Raw genomic sequence first — 14,728 nt, 5'->3', positions numbered from 1 at the left:
TTTTATGTAAGTCTGAGTTAGACCTAGATTTCATAAAATGACTTCCTTCAGCAAAAATCAACAGGAAGTTGTCAAAGACCCCTTCAAAACAAAAATTTCCTTAAAAAAAATTTAATTTTTGCCTCTTTGAGCTGTAATTTGATCCCCTAAACATGCTTCAAAACTCACCTATTTTAACAAACACATCAGGACTGGCGAAAATTGCCATCTAATAAAAAACCAAACCCCAAAAATCAAAATTGCGTTCTAGCGCCCCCTAGGAAAAAAGACAGACAAAACGGCTTGTAACTTCCGTTAGGATTGTCGTAGAGTCATTAAACAAAAACCTCTATGTAGGTCTGAGTTAGACCTAGATTTCATAAGGTGACTTCCTTCAGTAAAAATCAACAAGAAGTTGTCAAAGACCCCTTCAAAACAAAATTTTCCGAAAAAATGTCATTTTTGCCTCTTTGAGCTGTAATTTGACACCCTTAAAATGCTTCAAAACTCACCAAATTAAACAAACACATCAGGACTGGCGAAAATTGCCATCTAATAAAAAACCAAACCCCAAAAATCTAAATTGCGCTCTTGCGCCCCCTAGGAAAAAATACAGACACAAGTGCTTTTAACTTCCGTTAGGATTGTCATAGAGTCATAAAACAAAAACCTCTATGTAGGTCTGAGTTAGACCTAGATTTCATAAAGTGACTTCCTTCAGTAAAAATCAACAGGAAGTTGTCAAAAACCCCTTCAAAACAAAATTTTCCGAAAAAAATGTCATTTTTGCCTCTTTAAGCTGTAATTTGACCCCCTTAAAATGCTTAAAAACTCACCAAATTTAACAAACATATCAGGACTGGCGAAAATTGCCATCTAATAAAAAACAAACCCCAAAAATCAAAATTGCGCTCTAGCGCCCCCTAGGAAAAAACACAGACAAAACTGCTTGTAACTTCCGTTAGGATTGTCGTAGAGTCATGAAACAAAAACCTCTATGTAGGTCTGAGTTAGACCTAGATTTAATAAAGTGACTTCCTTCAGCAAAAATCAACAGGAAGTTGGCTAAGACCCCTTCAAAACAAAAGTTTCCCCCCAAAATGCTATTTTTGCCTCTTTGAGCTGTAAAAACGTCGCGGAATGATGACGCGTGTTTGGGGCGTTATTGGTTGGGGTGGACATATTAGCCCAGCACCACACACGGCTAAAACTCGTCTCTTTTCATCGCATAATTACACAGTATTTTGGACATCTGTGTTGCTGAATCTTTTGGAATTTGTTCAATTAATTAAGTAGAAAAATGGAGGTGGGAAGCTTTTAGCCTTTAGCCACACAAACACACAGTGTTTCATTGTTTAAAATCCCTGAAGGTGAAGCTTTACTATGGATCGAGTGGTCAAGCGAACATGTATCCCGACTACATGTCCACCGGCGGTTTTCGGTGAGAAAATTGTGGTAATAGGTCGCCTGTTACCGGAGATCAGCGGAGCTTCTGTCCTGCTGCAGCTTCTTCGTGACTTCCCTCAACACACCCTTCTGACTATCAGGTACCATTTAACTCACTAAAACACTAGCAACACAATAGGCATATAAGGGATTTCCCAGAATTATCCTAGTAAACGTGTCTAAAAACATCTGAATCGCTCTTACTGCAATCACCTTTTTTTTAAAAAACTTTTTTTCTTCTTTCTAGTCCTTCACTCTAAATTTCCTCATCCACAAATCTTTCATCCTCGCTCAAATTAATGGGGAAATTGTCGCTTTCGTGGTCCGAATAGCTCTCGCTGCTGGGGACTCACATTATAAACAATGCGAGGATGTCAGGAGCCCTACAACCCGTGACGTCACGCGCACATCGTCTGCTACTTCCGGTAAAGGCAAGGCTTTTTTATAAGTTGCAAACTTTATTGTGGATGTTCTCGACTAAATCCGTTCAGCAAAAATTTGGCAATATTGCGAAATGATCTAGTATGACACATAGAATGGACCTGATATCCCCGTTTAAATAAGAAAATCTCATTTCAGTAGGCCTTTAAGTTGTCTTTATTTTTAAGTTATCGTGCCGTGATTTTAACATTCGGCCCACTTGGAAGTATATTTTTCTCCATGTAACCAATGATCTAAAATGAGTTTGACACCCCTGTTTTAAATCATTAATGTAACCTATTTTTATGGTTTGCCTCTTTGTTATGTTTAGTTCCTGTTATACAGTATATGCCTTGAGCTCTTATTTTGAAGGTAGATAGAACGGGAATGATGTCATCTTAGAGTGGAGCGGAGGTTTTTTGAAAGGAACGTAAATAAAGTGGTCCTCGTGTGAAACTGGAGCCTCCGTGTTTGTTATTTTGTAGTGTGATACAGTTTAGGCGACTTATATAAACCCTCGGTTACATTAATAACACAATTACAATGTCAGAATGCTTGATGCATTCTTGGGCTCGTAAATTTCAAAACCTCGACTTTATAATTGTTATGGGAGCGCTTTAATATGTTTGAAAATCTAGTTACGTGATATTTGGATTACATATTATAATATGTTTGTGTATTATGAGTGAAATGTGTTGGAAATTGTCTTTTATAATCGGGTGTTAATAGTCTCCTCGAAAGGGATTTTTTTTTGTGTAGTGACACTGAACGCCACAGAAGAAAATGGCGGTTCCTTATGGAAGGACGGCGTGTCGGCCTCTGCTGTGTTATATTTCCCCTTTTAGGTGCACGCCAGCCGGCAAGCGTGTCTTCCGTCAGCTTTCCACCGACAAAAGCCTTCGCGGGTCGGACTTACAGACCCAAGTTGTGACGGAAAAGCAACGTTCTCCGTGGACTCTGATGGCCGCGGTGTGTTTGGAGAGGCTGCCGGTCATTTCGGCCGACCGCAATCCCATCGAAGAGCAGTTTGGAAACCTGTTGCAGGAGGTGTGTTTGTCCTACGCCACATGATAATTAACACAATTACACATTTCTACAATCATTATTCATTAGTCACCATTATTCATTAGTTGTAGGATTCGGTTCCTGCCCAGACACCTTCCACGAGATTCGAATTTCCCAGTGTCATGGAACGTAGCACAGGATGCAGTAGTGTGACGTCACATTACAATGGCTTTTTGATTGATTGATTGAAACTTTTATTAGTAGATTGCACAGTTCAGTACATATTCCGTATAATTGACCACTAAATGGTAACACCCCAATAAGTTTTTCAACTTGTTTAAGTTGGTGTCCACGTGAATCAATTCATGGCGGCGACTAAACACTCAATTTAAAAATCCACCTTATATATTTTGTATAGCAAATATCTCTGTTAATTAACTGTTTTCAATGTGCTGCACATAGAAATAATTCAACAGAGCTCAATTAAAATCATTTAAAAACAATAGATTAAATTATAATTAATAATGAAAAAAATAAATAATAAAAAGATAAGAATTAAAAAAAATCTCTAATTAGAAAAAACTAAAAAATCCTGTTTCCAAAGTGCTGCATGTAAAAATAATTAAACGTAAGTCAATTAAAATCATTTAAAAATAATTGATACAATTAAAATGAATAATGAAAAAATAAAAAAATAATAAAGAGATAATAATTAAAAACTCACTAACAAGTAAAAACTAATAAATCATGTTTGCAAAGTGCTGCACATAAAAATAATACAACGTAACTCAATTAAAATCATTTAAACATAATTGGTACAATTAAATACAATTAAATGAATAATAAAAAATATAAAAATAATAAAGAGATAATAGTTAAAAACTCTCTAACAAGTAAAAACTGATAAATCATGTTTCCAAAGTGCTGCACATAAAAATAATCAAACGTAACTCAATTAAAATCATTTAAAAATAATAGATGAAAGTATAATTAATTATGAAAAAAAATAAAAATAATAAAAATAATTAAAAACTCTCTAATAAGTAAAAACTAAAAAATCCTGTTTCCAATGTGCTGCACGTAAAAATAATTAAACGTAATTCAATTACAATCATTTAGAAATAATTGGTACAATTAAAATGAATAATGAAAAAATATAAAAATAATAAAGAGATACTAATTAAAAACTCTCTAACAAGTAAAAACTAATAAATCATGTTTCCAAAGTGCTGCACATAAAAATAATACAACATAACTCAATTAAAATCATTTAAACATAATTGGTACAATTAAATACAATTAAAATGAATAATGAAAAAATATAAGAATAATAAAGAGATAATAATTAAAAACTCTCTAACAAGTAAAAACTAATAAATCATGTTTCCAAAGTGCTGCACATAAAAAATAATACAACGTAACTCAATTAAAATAATTAAAACATAATTGGTACAATTTAAATGAATAATGTAAAAATATAAAAATAATAAAGAGATAATAATTAAAAACTCTAACAAGTAAAAACTAATAAATCATGTTTGCAAAGTGCTGCACGTAAAAATAATACAACGTAACGCAATTAAAATCATTTAAACATAATTGGTACAATAAAATACAATTAAAATGAATAATGAAAAAATATATAAATAATAAAGAGATAATTAAAAACTCTAACAAGTAAAAACTAATAGATCATGTTTGCAAAGTGCTGCACATAAAAATAATTTAACGTAACTCAATTAAAATAATTTGAAAATAATTGGTACAATTAAATACAATTAAAATGAATAATAAAAAATATAAAAATAATAAAGAGATAATAATTAAAAGCTCTCTACAAGTTAAAACTAATAATTCATGTTTCCACAGTGCTGCACGTAAAAATAATATAACGTAACTCAATTAAAATCATTTAAAAATAATAGATGAAATTATAATTAATTATGAAAAAAAATAATAATAAAAAGATAAGAATTAAAAACTCTCTAATAAGTAAAAACTAAAAAATCATGTTTCCAAAGTGCTGCACATAAAAGTAATTCAACATAATTTACTTAAAATCATTAAAAAATAATTGGCACAATTAAATACAATTAAAATGAATAATAAAAACTATATAAAAATAATAAAGAGGAAATAATTAAATACTCTCTAACAAGTAAAAACTAATAATAAATAATGTTTCCAAAGTGCTGCACATAAAAATAATATAACGTAACTCAATTAAAATCATTTCAAAATCCATCTATCCATCCATTTCCTACCGCTTATTCCCTTTGGGTTTGTGGGGGGCGCTGGTGCCTATCTCAGCTACAATCGGGCGGAATGCGGCGTACACCCTGGACAAGTCGCCACCTCATCTCAATTAAAAATGATAGATAAAATTAGTAGTGAAAAATAATAAAATAATACAAAGATAAGAATTAAGAACTCTCTAATAGGTAAAAACTAATAAATCATGTTTCCAAAGTGCTGCACATAAAATAATATAATGTAACTCAATTAAAATCATTTAAAAATAATAGATAAAATTAATAATTAAAACATTTTTTTTTTAAAAACTCTCTAATAAGTAAAAACTAATAAATCATGTTTACTAAGTGCCGCACATAAAAATAATACAACGTAACTAAATTTAAATCATTTAAAAATTATAGATACAATTAAAATTAATAATGAAAATAAAATAAGCATAAAAATATGATAATTAAAAACACTGTAATAAGTAAAAACTAATAAACTATGTTTCCAAAGTGCTGCACATAAAATACAACGTAACTCAATTAAAATCATTTAAAAATAATAGATAAAATTAATAATGAAAAATAATAAAATAAAATAAAAAATTATGAAAAACTCTCTAATAAGTAAAACTACTAAATCATGTTTCCAAAGTGCCGCACATAAAAATAATACAACGTAACTAAATTTAAATCATTTACAAATAATAGATACAATAAAAATTAATAATGAAAATAAAATAAGAATAAAAATATGATAATTAAAAACACTGTAATAAGTAAAAACTAATAAACCATGTTTCCAAAGTGCTGCACATACAATAACACAACGTAACTCAATTAAAATCATTATTATAATAGATATAATAAAAAGAAATAATGAAAATAAAATAACAATAAAAATATGATAATTAAAACACTGTAATAAGTAAAAACTAATAAACCATGTTTCCAAAGTGCTGCGCATAAAATAATACAACGTAACTCAATTAAAATAATTTAAAAAATAATAGATAACATTAAAATGAATAATGAAAATCATTATCGGCGTGCGTGTGTTCAGATAGAGTATGAGACGAGCATCCTGTCGGAGCACGAGCTTCGGCTGCAGGCCGACGCGGAGCGACTGCGGCGCATGCAGACGGACGGCTACGACTCCGACGACGAGAAATCCCGCAAGAGCCAGGAGATCGTGCTCACCCAGGACCTGGAGGACATGTGGGAGCAGAAACTGAAGAGCTTCCAGCCGGCGCCCAGGGTCGACGGTCAGTGGCTTCCTACTCCCCTCGCATTCCCCCCGTCGCTAAGCAACGCCGGCCGGTCTTTGTGTGTCCACAGCCGAGGCGGATCAGGACCTGACCTCGTTGCGGCGCCGCCTGGCCGACTCCCTGGTCCTGGTGGCCGAGCAGCAGGTGGGGGACAAGAAGCTGTGGATGCTCCCTCAGGCCGAGTGGCGGGAAGGAGAGACCCTGCGGCGCACGGCCGAGAGAGCGCTCGCCTCCCTGCCCGGTATTTAGACAACACAGCAGCCATCTTTTTCATCCGGGATAATCATCACAAATCTTCTTCTCAGCCGGCGCTCCCGAGGCGACCTTCCTGGGCAACGCCCCCTGCGGCGTCTACAAGTACAAGCTGCCCCGGGCCATCAGGACCGACACCTCGACGGGGGTCAAGATCTTCTTCTTCAAGGCCGTCCTCGGCCACGCCCAGCCCCCGCCAAGCCCCGCCCTCATGTGGCTGAGGAAAGACGAACTGCAGCGCTTCCTCAAGCCGGCGTACACCACCAAGGTAGAGCGCTTCCTGTTCGGCCTGTGACGCACGCCGACACATCTCCGTAGCGATGGCGGCTTTTTTTTTTTTTTTTTTTTTTTTACAATGACAATAAATCCATGGATCTTCAGTGTGCAGGTGTACCTAATGAAGTGGCCGCTGAGAATGGCTTCCACTCACTTTTTTCTGCCTCACCTAAAGGAAATTATTCTGGTTTGTACAAAATAATTCCATACATTTTGGTGATGCATTCAACGTAGGTTTGAAAATATATGACTTAAATATTTATTCGTTAAAATAAGGAATTGATTAGTGATTTGAAATTATATTTTCTTGTGTGTAATGTAAAAATATAACAGCCAACATGTTTTGGATGAAAATATAAACAGCAAGAATAACCAATACATGTTTGTTTATTAAATAACGCCAATATGTGTTTTGTTTTTTGTTTATACACAAAGGATTTTATGTGTCTTAAAACATACTTTTGTTTAAAACCAGCCAACACATAATTATTGGGAAGCAGAAATATTAAAAAAAAATATATGAATTTTAGGGGTCGGCAACCTTTACCACTCAAAGAGCCATTTTGGCCCGTTTCACAAATTGAAGAAGACGAACGGAGCTGCAATCATTCTCGCGAATATCTACCGGTGGTCACCCATGTAACAGTAATGAGGGCGTGCCAGGAAGCAAGGCCTACTGGGTGACACAGAGTACACTGAAGGTTGTGATATCAACAATTTTAACACTCTCACTAATATGCACCACACTGTGAACCCACACCAAACAAGAATGACAAACACATTTCTGGAGAACATCTGCACTGTAACACATTATAAACACAACATAATAAGTACCCAGAATGCTATGCATCCATGACTCTTTCAGGCTATATTATACACCCCGCGAGCATCCAAAACCCCCCCGCCCCCGATTTTTACAGGGGGATTACGGTTCTCGGAGTCTCATCCGGACATCACCTGAGGTCAACATTCTTCGATTTTCACTCGGACAACAATATTGAGGGCTTTACTTTTAGCGCCCTCTACATTTTGACGCGTTTCTCAAAATAAAGAAGACAATGGGAGCTGCAACCATTTTCGAGAATATCCCCTGGTGGTCACCCGTATAACAGTAGTAAGGGCGTGCCATGAAGCCATTGCCTTTAACGCCTTCTCCGTCATGTACAGACTTCTTGCCAGTCCAGCAACATCTTGTATGTGTGGCTTCCGCAGATACATGTACACGACTGCAAGGCATACTGGGTGACACAGAGTACACTGGAGGTTGTGATATAAATAACTTTAACACTCTTACTAATATGCACCACACTGTGAAACCACACCAAACAAGAATGACAAACACATTTCGGGAGAACATCCTCACAGTAACACAACATAAACGCAACACAACAAATACCCAGAATCCTTTGCATCCATGAGTCTTCGTGACTATATTATACCAATTGCTAAGATACATGCTTATTGTTTATTAAATAACACCAAGTGTTTGTTTTTTTGTATTCATAACATTACATAGGATATTGCTTAATTTTTTATTTTTTATTTTTTTGAAGTAAAAACAATTTAAATACATGAATTTCAGTTACATACATATATATATATATGTATGTATGTAACTGAAATTCATGTATTTAAATAGTTTTTACTTCAAAATAATAAAAAATAAAACATTTCCCACACACACACACACACACACACACACGTAACTGAAATTCATGTATTTAAATTGTTTACTTCAAAATAATAAACAATTAAGCAATATCCTATGTAATGTTATAAATACAAAAAAACAAACACTTGGTGTTATTTAATAAACAATAATCATGTATCTTAGCAATTGGTTATATTTCAACTGTATTTTTTTTATCCAAAACATATTTAAATAAATTACACTTAAACTGTCTGATTATAATATAGGTAAATATTGTTTGACAGCACTTTTTCTTTGTATCTTTAGGTAATTTATAAGTAAATGAGATTTTTTTTAAATTAAATACTTACATTTTTTAATTAAAAACCAGAAAGAAAAAAAAAGAAATTCTTATTTTAATAGTAAATAAGTTATTAAATATACAATGAAAAAAAAAAAAATATATATATATAAAAAATATAGTATTCAACCCTTTTTTTTTTGTAACGGGTTGATTGGCAACACTAAATGGTCCCTAGTGCGTGAATATGAGTGTGAATGTTGTCTGTCTATCTGTGTTGGCCCTGTGATGAGGGGGCGACTTGTCCAGGCTGTACCCTGCCTTCCGCCCGATTGTAGCTGAGATAGGCGCCAGCGCCCCCCGCGACCCCAAAAGGGAATAAGCGGTAGAAAATGGATGGATGGATGGATGATTGGCAACACTAAAATTGGCCCTAGTGTGTGAATGTTGTCTATCTGTGTAGGCCCTGCGATGAGGGCGACTCGTCCAGGGTGTAAACCGCCTTCCGCCCGATTGTAGCTGAGATAGGCACCAGTGCGACCCTGAAGTCAATAAGCGGTAGAAAATAAATAGACGTTTTTTATTTTTTTTTAACCCTAATAAATCATTCTGGTTCAAAATGAAAATACATAAATACATCAAGGTTTAAAAAAAGTGCATAAAATGCAGCACAAAATTTTGAATTAATTTTTTTTAACTCTCCCCACAAAACAATGTCCCAAAAAATATAGTGAAACAAACATCATCGCCACACACTGATAATGTGCAAACTGCGCCCCCTGGTGGGCGATCTTTGCTGCAAGCTCAGACATGTTGACCGTCGTGTCGTGACAGGACGCCGCCGCTAGATGGCAGTACTTGCACGCCTGCTGGACTGCGAAAAGAGAGAAAGAGAGAGAGATTGTCATCTCCTGCTTCTTCTCATTTTGCGCACCGAACATCTTTTCCTTCCACAAGAGCTTTTCCATTCAGAGGTGAGCTGACACCATTTAAACTCCTTTTTTTCCCCCCCCGCGTGTCACATCTGTCCCCACAACACATCTTTTCAATTTGCGGCCGGCTGGTCTCTTCCTGCTGACGCCACCAAACTGATTGTCATGCAGCTGATGTGTGAAGGTCGGCCTGGACTTCCCCCCCAATCACCGACGCACCTGCATCCTCGGGGGAAGACTCTGCTTTTTTTTGTGTGTGTGGGGCCCTCATTAGAGCTTAGGGGTCTAATGAGGGGTTAAGGTCTCCAATGACATTCCACGTCCCAAGAGCTAGCTTCTGTAGCCGAGGATCGGACCGCCAAGTGCCCTGCCTTCGGCTGCCGCCCAGATCACTTTGCACCCGACCTCTATGGCCCCTGCTATGGGGGGGTGACCCACGTTGCCTCTTCGGGCCCCATGGGAACAGGCCCGGCCACCAAGCGCTCGCCATCGTGCCCCAACTCCGGGCCTGGCTCCAGAGGGGGGCCCCGGTGCCCCACGTCCGGGCGAGGGAAATCTGGGTCCATGCTTTTTCTTCTTCATAAAGGTCTTCGCGCTGCTCTTTGTCTGATCCCTCACCTAGAACCTGTTTGCCTTGGGAGACCCTACCAGGGGGCACAAAGCCCCCGGACAACATAGCTCCTAGGATCATTGGGACACGCAAACTCCTCTACCACGATAAGGTGGCATTATCAGGACCACATCATCTGCTTTTTGCAGGCGATGTGGTCCTGATGGATTCATCCGACCGGGATCTTCAGCTCTCGCTGGATCGGTTCGCAGCCGAGTGTGAAGCGACCGGAATGAGAATCAGCACCTCCAAGTCCGAGTCCATGGTTCTCGCCCGGGAAAGGGTGGAGTGCCATCTCCGGGTTGGGGAGGAGACCCTGCCCCAAGTGGAGGAGTTCAAGTACCTAGGAGTCTTGTTCACGAGTGAGGGAAGAGTGGATCGTGAGATCGACAGGCGGATCGGTGCGGCGTCTTCAGTAATGCGGACGTTGTATCGATCCGTTGTGGAGAAGAAGGAGCTGAGCCGGAAGGCAAAGCTCTCAATTTACCGGTCGATCTATGGTCATGAGCTTTGGGTCATGACCGAAAGGATAAGATCACGGGTACAAGCGGCCGAAATGAGTTTGGGTCTCTCCCTTAGAGATAGGGTGAGAAGCTCTGCCATCCGGGAGGAACTCAAAGTAAAGCCGCTGCTCCTCCACATGGAGAGGAGCCAGATGAGGTGGTTCGGGCATCTGGTCAGGATGCCACCCGAACGCCTCCCTAGGGAGGTGTTTAGGGCACGTCCAGCTGGTAGGAGGTCACGGGGAAGACCCAGGACACGTTGGGAAGACTACGTCTCCCGGCTGGCCTGGGAACGCCTCGGGATCCCCCGGGAAGAGCTAGACGAAGTGGCTGGGGAGAGGGAAGTCTGGGCTTCCCTGCTTAGGCTGTTGCCCCCGCGACCCGACCTCGGGTAAGCGGAAGAAGATGGATGGATGGATGGATGGATGGGTAAACAATGATTTGGATCAGGGGTCACCAACACGGTGCCCGCGGTCGCCCGTAAGGACCAGATGGCCTGTTCTAAAAATAGCTCAAATAGCAGCACTTACCAGTGAGCTGCCTCTATTTTTTTGAATTTATTTTATTTACTAGCAAGCTGGTCTCGCTTTGCTCGACATTTTTAATTCTAAGAGAGACAAAACTCAAATGGAATTTGGAGTGAAGTGAATTATATTTATATAGCGCTTTTCTCTAGAGACTCAAAGCGCTTTACATAGTGAAACCCAATATCTAAGTTACATTTAAACCAGTGTGGGTGGCACTGGGAGCAGGTGGGTAAAGTGTCTTGCCAAAGGACACAACGGCAGTGACTAGGATGGCGGAAGCGGGAATCAAACCTGCAACCCGAGCTATGCCGGAAAATATTGTAGAGACTTGGTCTTCACTTGTTTAAATGAATTCATTTATTATTTTACTTTGCTTTTTATAACTTTCAGAAAGACAGTTTTAGAGAAAAAATACAACCTTAAAAATGATTTTACGATTTTTAAACACATTTTACCTTTTAAATTCCTTCCTCTTCTTTCCTGAAAATTTAAATCAGTGTTCAAGTATTTTTTTTTTTTTATTGTAAAGAAAATAAATACATTTTAATTTTATTCTTCAATTTAGCTTCTGTTTTTTCGACGAAGAATATTTGTGAAATATTTCTTCAAACTTATTATGATTAAAATATAAAAGAAATATTCTGGCAAATATAGAAAATCCTTAGAATCAAATTAATAACTTATTTCAAAGTCTTTTGAATTTTTTTTTTTTAATTTTAGTTCTGGAAAATCTAGAAGAAATAATGATTTGTCTTTGTTAGAAATATAGCTTGGTCCAATTTGTTATATATTCTAACAAAGTGCAGATTGGATTTTAACCTATTTAAAACATGTCATCAAAATTCTAAAATTAATCTTAATCAGGAAAAATGACTAATGATGTTCCATAAATTATTTTTCAATTTTTTTTCAAAAAGAATCGAATTAGCTAGTTTTTCTCTTCTTTTTTTCGGTTGAATTTTGAATTTTAAAGAGTCGAAATTGAAGATAAACTATGTTTCAAAATTTAATTTAATTTTTTTTCCTGTTTTCTCTTCTTTTAAACCGTTCAATTTTGTGTTTTTTCGTCATTTATTCTCTACAAAAAACCTGTAAAAGGAAAAAAAATGTACGACGGAATAACAGACAGAAATACCCATTTTTTTTAATATATAGATTTATTTATTAAAGGTAAATTGAGCAAATTAGCTATTTCTGGCAATTTATTTAAGTGTGTATCAAACTGGTAGCCCTTTGTATTAATCAGTACCCAAGAAGTAGCTCTTGCTTTCAAAAAGGTTGGTGACCCCTGCTTTACATCATTTAGCCTATTAAAATAAACAGTTTTTTTTCTATATTTGATAATAAATATTATCTCTTTATATAAAGTTTGGAAAGTTTTAATGTTGACTGCTCCAAATTATTATTATTTAAAAAAAACAAAAGAACGCCACTAAGAGCTGGCAAATGTTATAAATAGTATTTTAGGATAGTGTTTTTTTAATTTAATATTTCTTTTCGCTTTTGTTTCTGCTTTTATTTTATTTTTCTTATTTAGTTTAATACTATTGAAAATTAAATAAACTTCAAAATTATTCCAACTTTTGATGTAACTTTGTGAAAAAACTGCTACAAATTCAAACATTCTATGTCAAAACAACCCCTCCCCAAAATATGCTTTTATTTTCAATTTAGTTTTTATTTTTCTTAATTTTGTAATTTTATTTTTACTTTTAGTTTTGTATAATTAAAAAAATAATAATCTTATATTTTATGTTTTTTCCTGTTTTTGATCATTTTTTGATTAATGTTATAATTTATATTTAAATTTTAGGATTTTTCATTTGAATTTTATTAAAATCTTTTTATTTAAAATCTTAGTTTTTGTTATTTTTCTTTGTTTTCATTTAATGTTTATTTATTTTTAATTTCATTTTATATAATTTTTTTATTTTGATATTTTGAAAACTCATACTTCAAATCAATGTTTGAATGTACCCTGAAATTAAATTACTATTAAAACATTTTAACTAATAATGAAAATTAGAAAATCAAATAAGCCTCAAAATTATTCCACCTTTTACCCGAACTTTGTGAAAAAACTGCTACAAATTCAAATATTCTTTGTCCTAACAATCTCTCCCAAAATCTTATTTTCATTAACATATTAATTTTAATTTTTACTTTAATTTTTGTATTATCATTTAAAAAATAAAAATAAATAAAATGTTATTGTTTATGTTTTTTCCTGTTTTTATAATATTGTTTATTAATGTTTTAATTTTAATTACAATTTTTGGTTTTCATTTTTATTTCATGAAATGTTTTAATTTTTAATTAAAATCTTAGTTTTGATGTTTTCTTTTATTTTCCTTTTAATTTAGTTAACTTTTCAATTTATTTTTCATCTATTTTTTTTATTTATTTTGAACTCATATCTCAAATCAATCTCAAAATGAACCTTGAAATTAAATGACTGTTAGCACATTTTAACTAATGTAATAATAACTAACGTACAATCAAACAAAACAAAAAAATACGTGTGTTTTTTATTTACTTTATTTGTATTTTCAATATTATTTTTATTTTCGGCTTTGTTTCTGTTTTTATTTATTTTCTTATTCAGCTTAATGCTATTGAAAATTAAACATGTTTTAAAATTATTCCAACTTTTGCCGTAACTTTGTAAAAAAAACTGTTACAATTTCAAACATTGTATGTCACAATTCCCCCCAAAAATATGCTTTTATTTTCATTTTTGTTTTTATTAATCTTGTAACTTTGTGAAAAAACTGCTACAAATTCAAATATTCTGTGTCTCAAGAATTCCACCCCAAAATCTTAATTGTTTTATTAATTTTTTAATGTTAATGTTTATTTTTGTTTAATTATTATTTTTTAAAATTAAAACCTTATTTTTCAAGTTTTTTAATTATGTTTTAATTTTACTTAAAATTTTGGTTTATTATTTTAATTTTATGAAATGTTTTTATTTTGAATGAAAATCTCAGTTTTGATGTTATCCTTTGTTTTAATTTTATTTTTGTTCATTTTTTTAATTAGATTTTTCATTTAATTTCATCTAATTAAAATTTTGATATAAAGGTAAACTCATATCTCAAATCAATGTTCAAATGAACCCTCAAAAGAAAATGATTGTCGGCACATTTTAACTAATAATAATAACTGACACCCAATCAAATAAAACACAAAAAATGTGTGCTTTTTATTTACTTTATTTGTATTTTAAATTTTATTTTTATTTTCGGTTTTGTGTCTGTTTTAACGATTTAAAAAAAAAATGTATCTTCAAATTAAATGAGCATCAAAATTATTCCAACTTTTACCGTAACTTTGTGA

General features: G+C 34.4%; 1 protein-coding gene across 1 annotated transcript; it reads left to right on the top strand.

Annotated features, from left to right (window-relative positions):
• Positions 1–2,240: 2,240 nt before the first annotated feature.
• LOC133546413 (large ribosomal subunit protein mL46-like) lies at positions 2,241–7,292 on the top strand. The gene is made up of 4 exons (XM_061892211.1): positions 2,241–2,892; positions 6,154–6,355; positions 6,429–6,599; positions 6,664–7,292. Exons 1-4 carry the CDS (start codon positions 2,629–2,631, stop codon positions 6,903–6,905), a joined length of 879 nt encoding a protein of 292 aa, XP_061748195.1. The 5' UTR covers positions 2,241–2,628; the 3' UTR covers positions 6,906–7,292.
• The last annotated feature ends 7,436 nt before the right edge of the window (positions 7,293–14,728 follow it).

The sequence above is a fragment of the Nerophis ophidion genome, linkage group LG02 (assembly GCF_033978795.1).
Source record: "Nerophis ophidion isolate RoL-2023_Sa linkage group LG02, RoL_Noph_v1.0, whole genome shotgun sequence".
In the NCBI taxonomy this organism is placed as follows: Eukaryota; Metazoa; Chordata; class Actinopteri; order Syngnathiformes; family Syngnathidae; genus Nerophis; species Nerophis ophidion.
This window is presented reverse-complemented; position numbering and strand designations above follow the sequence as displayed.